Genomic DNA, 15,103 nt, shown 5'->3' with positions numbered 1-15,103 from the left:
CTTTATAAATATGTTCATTTAATCTTCTCAATATTTTGCAGATAAGGAAACTAATGCTTAGAGCGTTTAAGTTGACCCAGTTAGCAAGGATGGTGTGAATTTAGGGGTCGAACTGGAATCCCAATTTCCTTAGTCCCTTTCGCGGTGAACAATTCCCTTCTCCGGTTTTCGCAGTTCCGGTTCTCACAGGGCCCCAACCACTAGAAACCCGTCACTCCTCGCCCCGCCCCCTTTGGCCCCGCCCTGCCCTGCTTTGCCCTGCCTCTCCCTGCCCCGCCGCGCCCCAGTCCCTTGACGACCCTCCTCTCTGGGCCCCGCCCCTCCCGCTTCGAGGTCAAGCCCCAGAGAGCGCCGCGAAAACCACATTTCCCAGAGTGCACCGCGACGGCAGGGGTCCTCAGACCGGCGCTCGCTCGCCGGCGCCATCTCTATAGAGAAGAACGGAGGTACGGCCTGTGGTCATGGCGCTGTTCCCAGCCTTTGCGGGGCTTAGTGAGGCTCCCGATGGCGGGAGCTCCAGGAAAGGTAAGCACACAAACGAGCCGAAGAAGGCACCTGGGGGGCCTAAGAGGCTGTTTCTCGGGCCCAGGTCTAGACTTTTGCTTTGGATTTGTGTATCCATTTGTATCCCAGAGTTCTCCGCGGCGCTGCAAAGCCTTCTGGGAAAGGCTCAATGCCTCCGAGGTCTGGGGCCCAGAGGCCTGTTCTGGACCAAGGTTGTAGAGTTATGGAGGGGTGGAGAAAGACCAGCAGATGCCCTGGAGCTGGGACTTCTGTACGATGTTGTTAGGTCCTGTTCTTTTCGAGCCTCAGTTACTTCATCTTTAAATTGGGAATAATGATACTCGACATCTCGAGGAAACCCTTGATGCAAATGCAGAATGTTTTTATTACATATTACTTCCTTTCCTGTTATACTTATTTCTGAAATGCTTATTAGATTGGTATTACTTAGTGGCCTAGAGCTAGGGGATTAGTATCCAAAACCTAATCAGTTTCTCTCTGGAGGGGCACAGCACCCAGTGAAAAGAACTAACATTTATTCTTGAGGGCCTACTGTGTATCAGGTTATGGCTTTACACATTTTACTTAAGTCCCAGACATTTCCAGCAGAGCTGCATTGTTCAAAATTGGGGTACATAGTTCATTTAAGAAGTTAATTAATCCTGGCCAGGAGCAGTGGCCCACACCTGTAGGTGGAAGGATAGTTTGAGCCCGGGACTTCATGACCATCATGGTCAACATAGCGAGACTCCTGTCTCTTAAAAAAAAAGCCGGGCGTGGATACTACGCCTGTAGTATCAGCTCCGCAGGAGGCTGAGGTGGGAGGATTGCTTGAGCCCAGAAGTTTGAGGCCGCAGTGAGCCATGATCGTGCCTCTGCATCCCGCCCTGGGGTGGGGGGACCTTGTCTCTAAAAAAAAAAGAAAAAAAAGTAATTCTAAATTATGTGCCATACGTGACAGGGCGCAATTGAGTCTTACCTGTCTGTTATATCCTCTAATGTAGTTCCTACACTTTCTGTAACGTTTCTCCTAATTTTTTTTTTTTTTTCGAGACAGGGTCTCACTCTGTTGCCCAGGCTGGAGTGCAGTGGCGCTGTCATAACTCACTGCCGCCTCAGACTCCTGGGCTTAACTTCCTGCCTCAGCCTCATGAATAGCTGGAACTACTGGTGTGCACCACCAGGCCTGGCTAATTTTTTTTAATATTTAGTAGAGACGAGGTCTCACTGTGTTGACCAGGCTGGTCTCGAACTCCTGAGCTCAAGCGATTCTCTGCGTCAGCCTCCCAAAGTTCTAGGATTACAGGCATGAGCCACTGCGCTTGTCCTATTTCTCATAATTGTGAGTAATTTCTTGTGTAAAATTGTTGTCTTCCCTTACTAGACTGTAATCTCTATCAGGTTGGGCAGTGTTTGTCTATTCATTGTAGCATAGTTAGCCCCTAGCACAGGTCCAAAGTATAATAGGTGTTCAATAAATATTTTCTGGATGTACAGATCGATAGTAGTTACTTAATAATTACGTGTTGCAGGAATGCATGAGTGCACCTAAAAGAAGTGTATAGTACAAGGTGGGATATTACAGATACCATAGGTGAACTGCAGGATTAATTACTTCTTTTTATTTATTTATTTATTTTTTATTTATTTATTTATTTTTTTGAGACCAAGTCTTGCTCTGTCGCCCAAGCTGGAGTGTAATTGTACGATCTTGGCTCACTGCAGCCTTCGCCTCCTGGGTTCAAGTGATTCTCCTGCCTCAGCCTCCCAAGTAGCTGGGACTATAGGCACTCACCACCATGCCTGGCTAATTTTTGTATTGTTAGTAGAGATGGGGTTTCACTGTTTTGGCCAGGCTGGTCTCGAACTCCTAACTTTAAGTGATTCGCCCACCATAGCCTCCCAAAGTGCTGGGATTACAGTTGTGAGCCACCACACCCAGCCCAGGAATAATTACTTCTAATAGAAGGTTCAAAGAAGGCTTTATGTAGGAACTAATATTTTTTTCTTTTACTTTTTTTTTTTTTTTTTTTTTTTTTGAGGCAGTCTCACTCTGTCACCCAGGCTGGAGTGCAGTGGCACAATCTCAGCTCACTGCAACCTCCGCCTCCCGGCTTCAAGTGATTCTTGTGCCTCAGTCTCCCGAGTAGCTTGGATTACAGGCGTGCACCACCACACCTGGCTAATTTTTTGTATTTTTAGTAGAAATGGGGTTTCACCATGTTGGCCAGGCTGGTCTTGAACTCCTGAGCTTAGATGATCCGCCCACCTCGGCCTCCCAAAGTGCTGGGATTACAGGTGTGAGCCAACGTACCCAGCCTACTTTTTTTTTTCTTAAGTAGGGACAGGGTCTTGCTATGTTGCCCAGGCTGATCTCAGACTGCTGGGCTCAAGTGATCCTCCTGCCTCAGCCTCCCAAAGTGCTGGGATTACAGGCGTGAGCCACTGTGCCTAGCCAGGAGCTGAGTTTTGGATGGATCTTCAAGAGAGTAGGATTTGGACAAATAAAACGGCGGAAGTGTATACCAGGGCCTTCAAGTCCTGCAGAAGAAAAGTGTGAGAACTGCAAATCATCTAGTTTGTCTGGAGGTGTAGTGGCATAAAGAGGAGCCTTGGGAAATATGGTTGGGCTGGTGGTGATGGAGGATAGTGATCTTTAATAACATGTCAAAGCTTTATCCTTTTATTTTGAGAGGGGGAAATCGAACTTTTGCAGAGGAGTCTTACTCTTAAATAGTATTTATTTGACATCCTCTGGATATCTACAATCAGGAAAATGTGTGTAAAAGTATGTTTTATAAAGTATTGTCTTTTGAAAAAATATAAACACAGCATCATTTCTTGTAATGGAAAAAAGCCTTAATTCTTTTCTGGTCATTTTCACTTACCAGTCGGTGTTCAAATTTCACGAGATGTTTCAAAAATGGGATTTTACAGTTGGATTGTCCAAGTCAATTTCCAAAATACAGCCAACATTGCATTTTGTGGATATATGCCTTAGGTCTCTTTCAGTGTAAATCGGTTTCTTCCTCTCCTTCATTCCATGTGATCGATTTGTTGAGGAAACCGTGTCATTTGTCCTGTAAATGTTTCCCACCAAATCCTCATAGTGTCACTTAACATGCTTCTGTATTCCAGTATTTCCTGTAAACTGGTATTTACCTCTAGTCAATTAATTAGATTCAGATTTAATCTTTTTGTTGAAAGTACCTCATTGGGGGAGCAATGCACTTGCTATGGAATCATTTCAGGAGGATGCCCTGTCTAACGTTCTCTGTTTTAGTGATGTTAAGATTGACCAGTGGATTCATGTGTTTGCAACCTGTTTCATCCCATATGAAGCAGCCCATGAACCTTACACCTAATGATTTTTGCAGCCATTTATGATTATTGTTTAGGTTCATTATTATTTCATTGAGGTTGCAAAATGGTTGTTTTCTAATTGTATCATTCCTCCTGTATTTATTAACATCAATTATTCTATGAAGAACTATTGGGATACCCTGAATACAGTTTAGTTAGGCAGGAAAGACAGGATAAATACTTTTTTCTTTTTTTTTTTTTTTTTTGGAGACAGAGTCTAGCTGTCGCCCAGGCTGGAATGCAGTGGTGAGATCTGGCCCACTGCAACCTCCGCCTCTTGGGTTCAAGTGATTCTCCTGCCTCAGCCTCCCTAGTAACTGGGACTACAGGCATGCGCCACCACTCCTGGCTAATTTTTTTTTTTTTTTTTTGAGACAGAATATCTCTCTGTCGCCTAGGCTGGAGTGCAGTTGTGTGATCTTGGCTCACTGCAAGCTCCGCCTCCCGGGTTCACGCCATTCTCCTGCCTCAGCCTCCCGAGTAGCTGGGACTACAGGCGCTTGCCACCACGCCTGGCTAATTTTTTATATTTTTAGTAGATAGGGGGTTTCACCATGTTAGCCAGAGTGGTCTCAATCTCCTGACCTCATGATCCGCCCGCCTCTGCCTCCCAAAGTGCTGGGATTACAGGCGTGAGCCACTGCGCCCAGCTTACTCCTGGCTAATTTTTGTATTTTTACTAGAGACAGAGTTTCACCATGTTGGCCAGGCTAGTCTCGAACTCCTGACCTCAAGCGATCCACCTGCCTTGGCCTCCTAAAGTGCGTGAGCCACCTCACCTAGCCTGGGATAAATACTTGATTCATTCCTTTTGTTAGTTTCAGAATAATGAGTTGGAGGTCCCAGTAACTTCTAGAGGTGACCAGTGAGGTGTGAAGTTTTTTGTTTTCATTATGAAGTCATGAATTTTTAATGTTTATATTTCAATCCATTGCAGGTAGGCTTTTTTTTTTTCTTTTTTTAGAAATGAGGTTTCACTCTGTCGCCCAGGTTGGACTGTAGTGGCGCAATCACAGCTCACTACAATCTCCAATTCTTGGGATCAAGCAGTCCACCTGTCTCAGCCTCCTGAGTAGCTAGGACTGCTAGTGTGCACCACCACACTTGGCTGATTCATTTATTTTTTTAGAGATAGAGTCTTGCTACATTGGTCAAGCTGATCTTGAACTCCTGGCCTCAAGCAGTGCTCCCGCCACGGCCTCCCAGAGTGCTGGGATTACAGGCATGAGCCATCATGCCGGACCTGACCCAATCATCTTTATTTAATAGCTTTCTTGCTTTCTGTCCTAAGAGATGTCCAGGAATCATCACTTACATTTTCTCTTGTGGCCTGGAGTTGGCCATTTCTCCAGGGAATCCTGGTTTCTTTTAGTGGAAAATGGTATGGATATATGAAAACCACACACTGGGTTGTTAGGGGTATCATCACCACTGTGTTGTCATTACTTCTAGACTTCAGTGGATGGAACCAGGAAGAGAAAAATACATCATGAATTCGTATTAGTATTTCCAGTCCAAATGTAAGATTATGAAGCTTTTACTTCTTTGATTTAATTTTTAAAGTTCTTTATATATTCAAAATAACAGTATTAATGTGACTAATACTAACAGTTTCAGATTTTTTTATGGTTCTATTTGTTTTAAGGACATGGCCCACAGTGGATATGCGGTCAATTTACTGAGTTTGAAAATCACTTGAAACAATTCCCTGTGTGGTTTTACCACCAGTTTGATATATGGTGATATAAATATTTTCCATTTTTAGGGATTGTTTTTATTTTTAATTTGATTTTGTTTTATAATGATGTAAAATGCTTAGCCTAACGTTGAGATTGTAAACCAGGTATATTCAGAGGAGAAAAACCTTCCATCTCTGTTTCTCCAACCTGTCACTTTCCTTCCCCTGCAGACTAACATTTTCATTAGCCCATGGTATCCTCCCATTTTTTTTCCCTCTCTTCTATAAGAGCAACTACATTTTCCCTCTCTTTCTTAAATGCGTACTATTCTGCATTTTACCTTAGATCCTGGAGATCGCTCTACACTCTATAGAGATCTTCCTCATTTCTTTTTACTAGTGCACAGAACTCCATCGTGTGGCTGTCACATGCTTTATTCAACCAGTCCCCTATTAAGGACATTTGGACTCTTTCCAGTCTTTGGCTGTTATAAATAGAAGCAGTGTACTTTTTGCCTTACAGTATAAAAAATGTTATAAAAATGTAAAATAGTGTTAGCAAGAAGTGGGTGCAGAGTTTCAATTAAAAAAACGTTAAACTCCTGGACAGGAAAGACAGCCAATACCAAAATGAGTGAGAGGGGTGCTGTTCTCCTCTTTCTGGCTACCATTAAAAGTTAGGCCAAGGGCTGGGCACAGTGGCTTACACCTGAAATCTCAGCACTTCGGGAGGCCAAGGCGGGCAGATCACATGAGCTTAGGAGTTTGAGACCAGCCTGGGCAACATGACAAAACCCTGACTCTAATAACAACAACAAAAACTAGCCAGGTGTGGTAGTGTGTTCCTGTGGTCCCAGCTACTCGGGAGGTTGAGGTGGGAGGATTGCTTGAGCCTGGGAGGTGGAGGTTGCAGTGAGCTGAGATCTCACCACTGCACTCCAGCCTGGCTGACATAGTGAGACTCCATCTCAGAACAAAAAAAAGCAAAGAGGCCAGGATTTAAGTAGGCATCACATTCAGTAAGGAGTCTGGTGGGACTATGTTTAGTAAAATTCATTCTTTCGGGAAACAAGAATAGGAGCATCCATTGTGTCAGGAGCAGCAGAGAGTGCCCAGCATCTGACCCCTTCAGTTCTGGAGCTTTTCTTCCTACCCTCAGATTGTTGACTAGGATTGTGTACCCTAGAACATTGTTGCTTGGGAATCAAATATTTGACAGATTTGGAATGGAAGATGGTATATTAGTTTATTTAATCTTCATATTATATGAAGCAGACATATTATCCATATTTGGGGAAGAAACTAAACACATTATCTTTTACCCCCAAACCTTTTTCTTCCTGTGTCCACAAATCAGAAAATGGCACTACCATTCACCCAAACCAAAACTTAGACATGTACCTTGACTCCCCACTTCCACCCATTCAATTCTTTAGTCCTTCCAAACAACTCTGAAAGTCCTTAGTTTCTCCATAGTCTCACTACCATTACCTAACTTTTGCCGTCATCGTCTCCTAGATTACTACAACAGCCTCCTAAAATAGCGTCCCCGCCGTTAGTCCTGCCATTGCTCCCTGAGCCACTCTCCACACTGTTGCAAGAACTTTTAAATGTCCTTATTTAAAAACACTATGTGCCATTCACTGGTTTAAATGCCTTACAAATACTAACTTATTGAATGCACGTAACAACTCTATGAAGTTAGTGCTGTTCAAATGTACGCACAGAGGGAACCAGTAAGTAACTTCTGAAGGTCACATGGTTAGTAAGTCACAGAGTCAGGATTTGAACTCACACAATTTAGCTTCAAAGTGTGTGCTCTTTTTTTTTTTTTTTTTTTTTTTTTTTGGAGACGGAGCCTTGCTCTGTCACCCAGGCTGGAGTGCAGTGGCATCTCCACTCACTGCAACCTCTGCCTCCAGGGCTCAAACGATTCTCCTCCCTCAGCCTCCCAAGTAGCTGGGATTACAGGTGTGCGCCACCACACCTGGCTAATTTTTGTATTTCTAGTAGAGATGGGGTTTCACCATTTTGGCCAGGCTAGTCTCAAACTCCTGACCTCAAGTCATCCGCCCAACTCGGCCTCCCAAAGTGCTGGGATTGCAGGCATGAGCCACCCCGCCTGGCCTAAAATGTGTGTTCTTAAACGCTGTTCTTTGCTGCTCATCTTTCAAATAGTATATCTGATTTTGTCACTCTCATTCAAAACATGACCATCTGCCCATTGCTCTTAGGGTAATGCCAAGCTCTCAAACATGTTTTTTAAGGCCCTACCTCTCCTGCTTCATTTTGCCCCCATTTCCCTTCAGTCCCAATGGCCAAGCCACAATCGCTTCTCCTATTTCTCACTGTCTATTTCCCAAACACTTTCTAGGAGCATATTTCCTTCACTCCTCCTCCTTTAGATCTTAGCTGAGAGATTTTCTCAGTTAGCTTTCTCTGATCCAGACCTTGTTTGAATTAGAGAGCGTGCTGTCATTATTCCCTATTTTCTCTCTTTTTGCATTTGTCACGTTGCATAGAAGTGACTGCTAGTAGGGCAGCTCCATGAGGGTAGTGTTGGGTTTGTCTTATTCATCGTGCATTCCTAGCACCTAGACCAGTACTTGGCTGTCAGTAAAAAATTACGGAATAAAAAAAAAGAGACTCAGATAAATTATTTTGTTCAGAGTTACACAACCAAGAAACAGCCAGTTTGAATACAAGTTCTTCTAAGTACAGAGCTTGTGTTATAAGCCATGCTACGATATTAGAACATTGGGTTTTGGTCCTTTATATAATACCTTTGGAATTCCTGGGCCTCTTCAAATTGTAGGTTAACTCCATGGAAGGGCTGAATTTGCTCAGGTTCTGTGTAATAATCATCTTAAATGCAGTTCTCAGCCATGTTTGCTGGTGCTTTTTGTATAAATAGGTTTGTACTCCCAGATCCTTTGTTAGACTTATTCATTTTAAAGGAACAAATCTCTTCCATAATATATACACTACTTTATTTATACACTTGGCCCTAGAAATGTTTTTTGAATTACCATCTCAGGAGGAGCACTTACCTCTGAGTTCACTTAAACAAACTAGTAATCAGTGCTATTTCGTTATAATAGAAGGGGAATGGATATAGAACTTGGATATTTTATCCAATTATAGTTAAAAATGTATTTTAAAGTTCAAATCTTTTCATGGCAATTCCTTCCTCCCTCTATGTGTAATAGAATTAAATTAAAGCATTTTTGCTAGTGGTAGAGAAATAGGGTTACATAATAAATGTTCACAAAAAGTATTTGAGCTTAAATTATTCAGCGATGATTCATTATATTATTTTCTGTTAAATTACCCTGAAAATTTATACATGCTACATTTCTACCAGACACCTGCCTATTTTTGTTAGGCGGTAGTTCTAAAGTGGTTTTTCTGCCTGATGTTTCCATATTTCTTGGTGTGTATGCATAATACAATGTATGGCAGAGTGTTAATTTCCAGGCACATTCCAACTCGTAATTTACTAACCTGCAAGGACAAAAGCCTTGTCAGCCAGTGGGATTCTCTTTCTTAAACCGTAGGCATTTGGTGTGCTGCTGGTCTTCTCTATAAATGTTACGTCTTGCTTAGTATTGGCACAATTATCTATGTACACATTTTATATCTATCAAGTATGTAAATTATGTGAGGATGTAACTGTTGAAAATGACTTTGCAGTCTGATTAATAAAGCATCTTTTCATCTCAGATAACTCTCTCCAGAATTCTGTTGAATTAAAATTGAATTTAACAATGCAAGTTTTTATTTGACAGTGAAGGTTATAATTATAAACTCCATGTGAGCAGAACCTTTCTTGTTCCCCACTATACCCCCAGTACCTAGACCTGTGCCTGGGTGTGTAGTTGGTATTCATTAACTTATGTAATGATTAAATATACATTTACAATGAAGAAAGGAAGAATTATACTAGTTGTACTTTATACCTAGATAATGGATTTTTTTTTTGAAGATTTCAAATTTCTTCAGTTCATTTGATTAGGTGTTGGGGGTATAAACATGCAAAGATATGGTGCATATCCTCATTCATTTTATTTATTCAACAGGTATTTATTGAGTCCATTTGCTTTGTACCAAGGCACTGTGCTAGGAGTTGGGAATACAGTAGTGAATAGTCATGGCCCTGCCCTCATGGAGTTTGGGAAGTGACAGGTGGGAGGAGGGGAGGGAGCTAGAAACTGGGATATAAGAGTTGTAAGCTAGTTGGTGTTTATTTTTTCTTTTGCCACTTCTGTAGTATCACAGTAGTCATTACTAATCTGGTCCCTATAAGGATTTGAGTTTTTGACCCTTGGCTTAGAGTATAGTGGGAAGATAATGAGATTACAATGTGAAGATTGCCGTAAGAGCCCCGTGTACTAATTGCAGGGAGACTTTAGGAGAACCAGCCTCCTTAGTTGAGGAAGTGAAGAGAAGCTCCGTGGGGTGGGGTGGAGAGAACTGGATGAAGAGTCACAGATTCAGGTTCAGATGCTTGCCCTTGGCCACAGCTGGGCCTCCAGCTGTTGGTCTATAGGGGAGGGGGTGGTGTCCAGGCTGTGCTCTGAAGAGCCATCTCAGACCCAGCCCCTCCTTCTGAACTCCCAACTAGAGAGCATCCCTGCCTTTTCTGTTCTTCATGTTGGACTTCTATGGAAGATTCTGTTTGAAGTGAGTTCCTTGGCTAAGAAAAGTTTGGAAGTCCATGGACTAGAGGACTTCCAAAATCTTTCCAAGCCTACCATACAGTGATTATTACTTCTAGTATTCCCTGCATGTGCACTGCTAATATGCTATCAAAAAATAAAGCAAAACACAGCTTGTCAGATGAAAATACCTTTTGCTCCACAGGAGGTCATTCAATTGGCATGAAGGTCACAGAGGATCCATGATGATTCATGTTCAAAACCCAAGAGCTTTCTTTCTTTTTTTCTTTTCTTTTCTTTTTTTTTTTTAATAGAGCTGGGGTCTTGCTTATGTTGCCCAGGCTCGTTTGAACTCCTGGGCTCCAGTGGTCCTCCCTTCTCAGCTTCCCAAAGTGCTAGTATAATAGATACACTGGCCAAGTTTTATTTCTTTCTGAATTTTTTCCCCCACAGTAGTGCCATACAGCAAAGCCTCAACTGTATCCTCAAAAGCCTGGCACAGTGGTGGCACGCCTATAGTCCCAGCTGCTTGGGAGGCTGAAGCAGGAGGATCGCTTGAGTGTAGGAGTTTGAGGCCATCCTGGGCAACACAGCAAGACCCCATCTCTCAAATTTAAAAAGCCTTTCTTGTGTCTTCTGAAGGACTTTGAAGAGTCACACAGTGTATGTTGTGATGTCTGTATTTCTTTACATTTTCTTCCAGCTGTCATCACTATCTAGAATATTTATATAGAAATATACTGGAATTGTTTGAGAGCATCTTTTCCTGAATACTGTTTGTTCCATCTTTTTCCACTTTTTCATGATAGAATCTGATTTTTGTGGAAATAATTTTGATCTCAGTGAGCAACAGGAACTAGTTTCACATATCTTTTGCCAGGAATTAGGCCCAAATGAAGGGAACCAACCTCAGAAGGAAAAAGAGAGTAGAAGGTTGCATGAGCAGTTGTTTAACATTTACTAGGTATGACATTACTAGTTACTTAACCCCTTTGAGTCTTAGTTTCCTCTTCTATAAAATGGTGATCATAATACCTCCCATAGAGCCTTGTTGTGAGAATTAAAAGATGAAAAGGATGTAAGTTCTTAGCCTGGTGTTTGGCCTGCTGTAGGCACTTAAGTTGGAACCTGTCACTTCTTTCCCTTTTTTCTGTGCTGTTTAATATGCCTTTCTTTCTTTGGGATTTTCCTTCCTTCCTCTTTTCCTTCTTTCTCACAAGTATTTGTTGAACACCTACTATAAGCCAGTGATTAAAACAGTACCTGTTGTCAGGAAGCATACATTCTGGTGTCTCCTCCATACTAAGATGCAAATACTGATATGGTTTGGCTCTGTGTGCCCCTCCAAATCTCATCTTGAATTGTAATCCCTATAATCCCCATGTGTCAAGGGAGGAACTGGTGGGAGGTGATTGGATCCTGGGGGCAGTTCGCCCCATGCTGTTCTCACGATAGTGAGTGAGTTCTCATGAGATCTGATGGTTTTATAAGGGGCTCTTCCCCCTTGGCTCTTTACTCTTTCCTCTGTTGACACCACATCAAGAAGATCCTTGCTTCCTCTTCACCTTCCACCGTGATTGTAAGTTTCCTGAGGCCTCCCCAGCTATGTGGAACTGCGAGTCAATTAAACCTCTTTCCTTTATAAATTACCCAGTCTTGGGTATTTCTTTATAGCAGTGTGAGAACGGACTAATACAGTTACTTAAGGAGCTAGTACCCAGAATAAAGAACTTCTGCAAAGAAGATCTGTGAATGGCTAATAAACACATGAAAAGATGTTCAGCATCATTAGTCATTAGGGAAATGGAAATCAAAACTACAGCAAGATAACACATCATACCCACTAGGGTGACTATAATAAAAAAGATAATATAACAAAAAAGGATATGGAGAAACTGGAATTCTTATACATTGTTAATGAGAATCTAAAATGGTACAGCTACTTTGGAAAACAATCTGGCATTTCCTCAAAATGTTAAATATGAGTTACCATATCACCCAGCAATTCCGCTCCTAGGTATCCACTCAGGAGAAATGAAAATGTGTCCATATGAAAACTTGTACATGAATATTCAGAGTAGTAGTATTCATAATAGCTAAAAAGAAGAAATAACCCAAGTGTTCATCAACTAATGGACAGGTAAAATGTGGTAAATCCATAAAATGAGATATTTGACAATAAAAAGGAATGAGGTAGTGATACACACTACAGCATGGATGAACCTTGAAAACATTGTGGTAAGTTACAAAAGACCACGTATATTATATGAGCTTATTTATATTAAATGTCCAAAATAGGCAAATCTAGAGAGATAGAAAGCAGGTTAGTGTTTGGCTAGGGGTGAGGTGGGTGGGGCAGGGAAACAGGAGGTGGGTGATAGGAATGGACCGCTAATAGGTCTGAGGTTTTGTTTTGGGATGATGAAAATGTTCTAAAGTTATGAAGATGGCCACACAACTCTGTAAATATACTAAAAATCTGTTAAATTGTACATGACTAATGGCCGAGTTATAGTATGTAAATTATATCCCAATAAAACTGTTCAAAAATGTAGTCACCCTCCTCTTTTGTACCTTCAACCATTTAACGGGTTCTTCCTCTTTAGGATATGAATAAGCTCTGGCCTCCCATCCAAACAAAACAGGACAAAATACAAACCCCCTGTGGGCTCCCTTGCTGCTGCCATCCCATGTTTTTTTTCTTCCCTTCACAGCTAAGACTCCTAAAAGTTAGAAAATAAGTAATTTAGAAATAGTTCACTGTAGAAAAGTAAGAAATTATGGGTAAGCAGAAAGAAGAAAATCTTTAGACATTTAATGTAATCACCTAGAGATAATCATCACAGTATTCACGTTTATATAATTTTAGCATTTAAAGTTAACATCTTGGGTTTTTATTTCCAAAGAAGAGTACTATTTTAAGGAAAAGTTTGTTAAGTTAGTGTACTAAGGTAGAACATGGAATATTTTTTAAAAGATCTTAATCTTCTGTAATAATATTAAGCATGGTGGGCTTTTATGCATGATTTGATTTGCTTTTGTTTTGTTTTGTTTAAGATGCAGTCTAACTCTGTCATCCATGCTGGAGTGCAGTGGCGCGATACCGGCTCACTGCAACCTCTGCCTCCCAGGTTCAAGCGATCTCCTGCCTCAGCCTCCCGAGTAGCTGGGATTACAGGCGTGTGCTACCACACCCGGCTAATTTTTGTATTTTTAGTAGAGATGGTTTTTCGCCGTGTTGGCCAGGCTGGTGTCAAACTCCTGACCTCAGGTGATCTGCCCTCCTCAGCCTCCCAAAGTGCTGGGATTACAGGCATGAGCCACCATACCCAGCCGATTTGATTTTTTAACTTTTAGGAATTGTCTGAATCAAATTTGAGGTCATAAAAGCCTAATGCTTTGGAAGCATTCACACTCATTAGACAGTGTGGATGGATGGAATGCAAAATGCCTTGTTGCCTTTTAGCCCGTACTTGTTATATGGCTTTTGCTTAAGCTGCAGTTTGATATCACGGAAGGATTTTGGTCTGGAATATTTTAGAGTGTATTAAAGCCATGCCCTGTGAAATAAAAATTTCATGGATTCTGTTCAGCTTCTGTGGACTTTGGACTGACTGTTCAAAACGTCTGGCTGACATTGGCTGTGAATTAGGATGTCAGCTGATAAGATGGATAGATCTCCTGCTTTAGAATCATATTGAACTAATTTCATTGATCTTTTCTCCTTTTGCCTGTGCAGAGTTAGACTGGCTGAGCAACCCAAGCTTTTGTGTTGGATCCATAACGTCCCTGAGCCAACAAACTGAAGCAGCTCCAGCCCATGTTTCTGAAGGGTCACCGCTGACAAGGTAGTTTTTGTTTGACAGATGTGTTTTCGTTTTTGTCAGTTTACTGTCTATAGCTTAGCTGAAATGAAGCTCCTTAGAAAACTCTAATAAAAGAGGTATGTAAAACTCTTACTTAAAGTAATAAGGTGATCTTTAACTATTTTCCCTTACCTCTTGTATTATTTTTTTTTCTTTGCTTTGCAGTGGCAAGTACATGACACAGTTAGTGCCTGTAATTAGGCCAAGAGGGAAATGGCATCATTGTGATTCTCGAGTAACATTACTAGCCTCATTAGTAACCTTTAGAACATCATAATTCAGGTATTTTTTTAGTTACATTTTCAACCCTTTTGTAAAAATAGAGAAGGAGCTTGTATAAGATTAAAAATGGCATCAAAACATCAGGGAAAGCAAGATGGCACACATCTCTCCTCAGCTGTGAAAGAATTTTGTTTTAGATCATTGAACTGAGAAATAAGCTGTCTTACAAATACAGACTAGATGATTTCGTTAATAGGGTGAATAGGTTGTGAAACCCGGTACTCTAAATGTGTAAGAAGCCTTTGGAAATTGAGAAGAGTTGATGCATGAGAGGAAGTTGGTAGATATTAGATATTTCAGTAATGAGGAAGAAGAGCTCATTGTCATCTCCAAAAACAAGGACCACAATTAAATGTTTTGGTTTTTTAAATTAACGACATGTTGACATAATATGTGGCACTGAAAATAAACCTTTTTATAATGATTTTTTTTTGAAAATTATTATTATTTTTTTTAAATAAAGATGAGGTCTTGCTACGTTGCCCAGGCTTGTCTCAAACTCCCAGGCACCTTCAGCAGTCCTCTTGCCTTGGCCTCCCAAAGTGCTAGGATTATAGGCATGAGTAACCACACCCAGCCAACCTTTAATAATGTCTTAAAAATACTATATTTGTTAAGTGGTAGGTTACTTTCATTTAAAGATGTATAAATAAGAAAGTATAGGTTTAGAAACTATTAAAATTGGAATTTCTTCACCTGTTATTATTTTAGATCCAATTCCTAAGTCTTGCAGGTGAGGGGTAATCCAGTAA

At 41.2% G+C, this 15,103-nt stretch overlaps 1 protein-coding gene across 5 annotated transcripts in view; it reads left to right on the top strand.

Moving 5' to 3' along the window:
- Positions 1–234: 234 nt before the first annotated feature.
- The window catches only part of NRDE2 (NRDE-2, necessary for RNA interference, domain containing), a 54,623-nt gene continuing 39,754 nt past the window's right edge, over positions 235–15,103 (top strand). Inside the window, exons 1-3 of one of the 5 annotated variants that reach the window (XM_063793069.1) lie at positions 372–525; positions 13,943–14,051; positions 14,235–14,351. Coding sequence is in view for 2 of the 5 variants with exons in the window: in XM_001141630.8 (XP_001141630.3) it covers positions 462–525; positions 13,943–14,051 (173 nt within the window). In the remaining 3 variants the exon portion in view is untranslated. Of the gene's footprint in view, positions 526–1,561; positions 1,847–13,942; positions 14,052–14,234; positions 14,352–15,103 lie in introns of those variants that run through there. The other 4 variants (XM_063793068.1, XM_001141630.8, XM_009428286.5 and 1 more) reach the window with 4 other exon arrangements.

Source organism: Pan troglodytes, chromosome 15, assembly GCF_028858775.2.
Source record: "Pan troglodytes isolate AG18354 chromosome 15, NHGRI_mPanTro3-v2.0_pri, whole genome shotgun sequence".
NCBI lineage: Eukaryota > Metazoa > Chordata > Mammalia > Primates > Hominidae > Pan > Pan troglodytes.
Note: the sequence above shows the minus strand (reverse complement) of the source record. Positions and strands in the feature narration are given on the sequence as shown.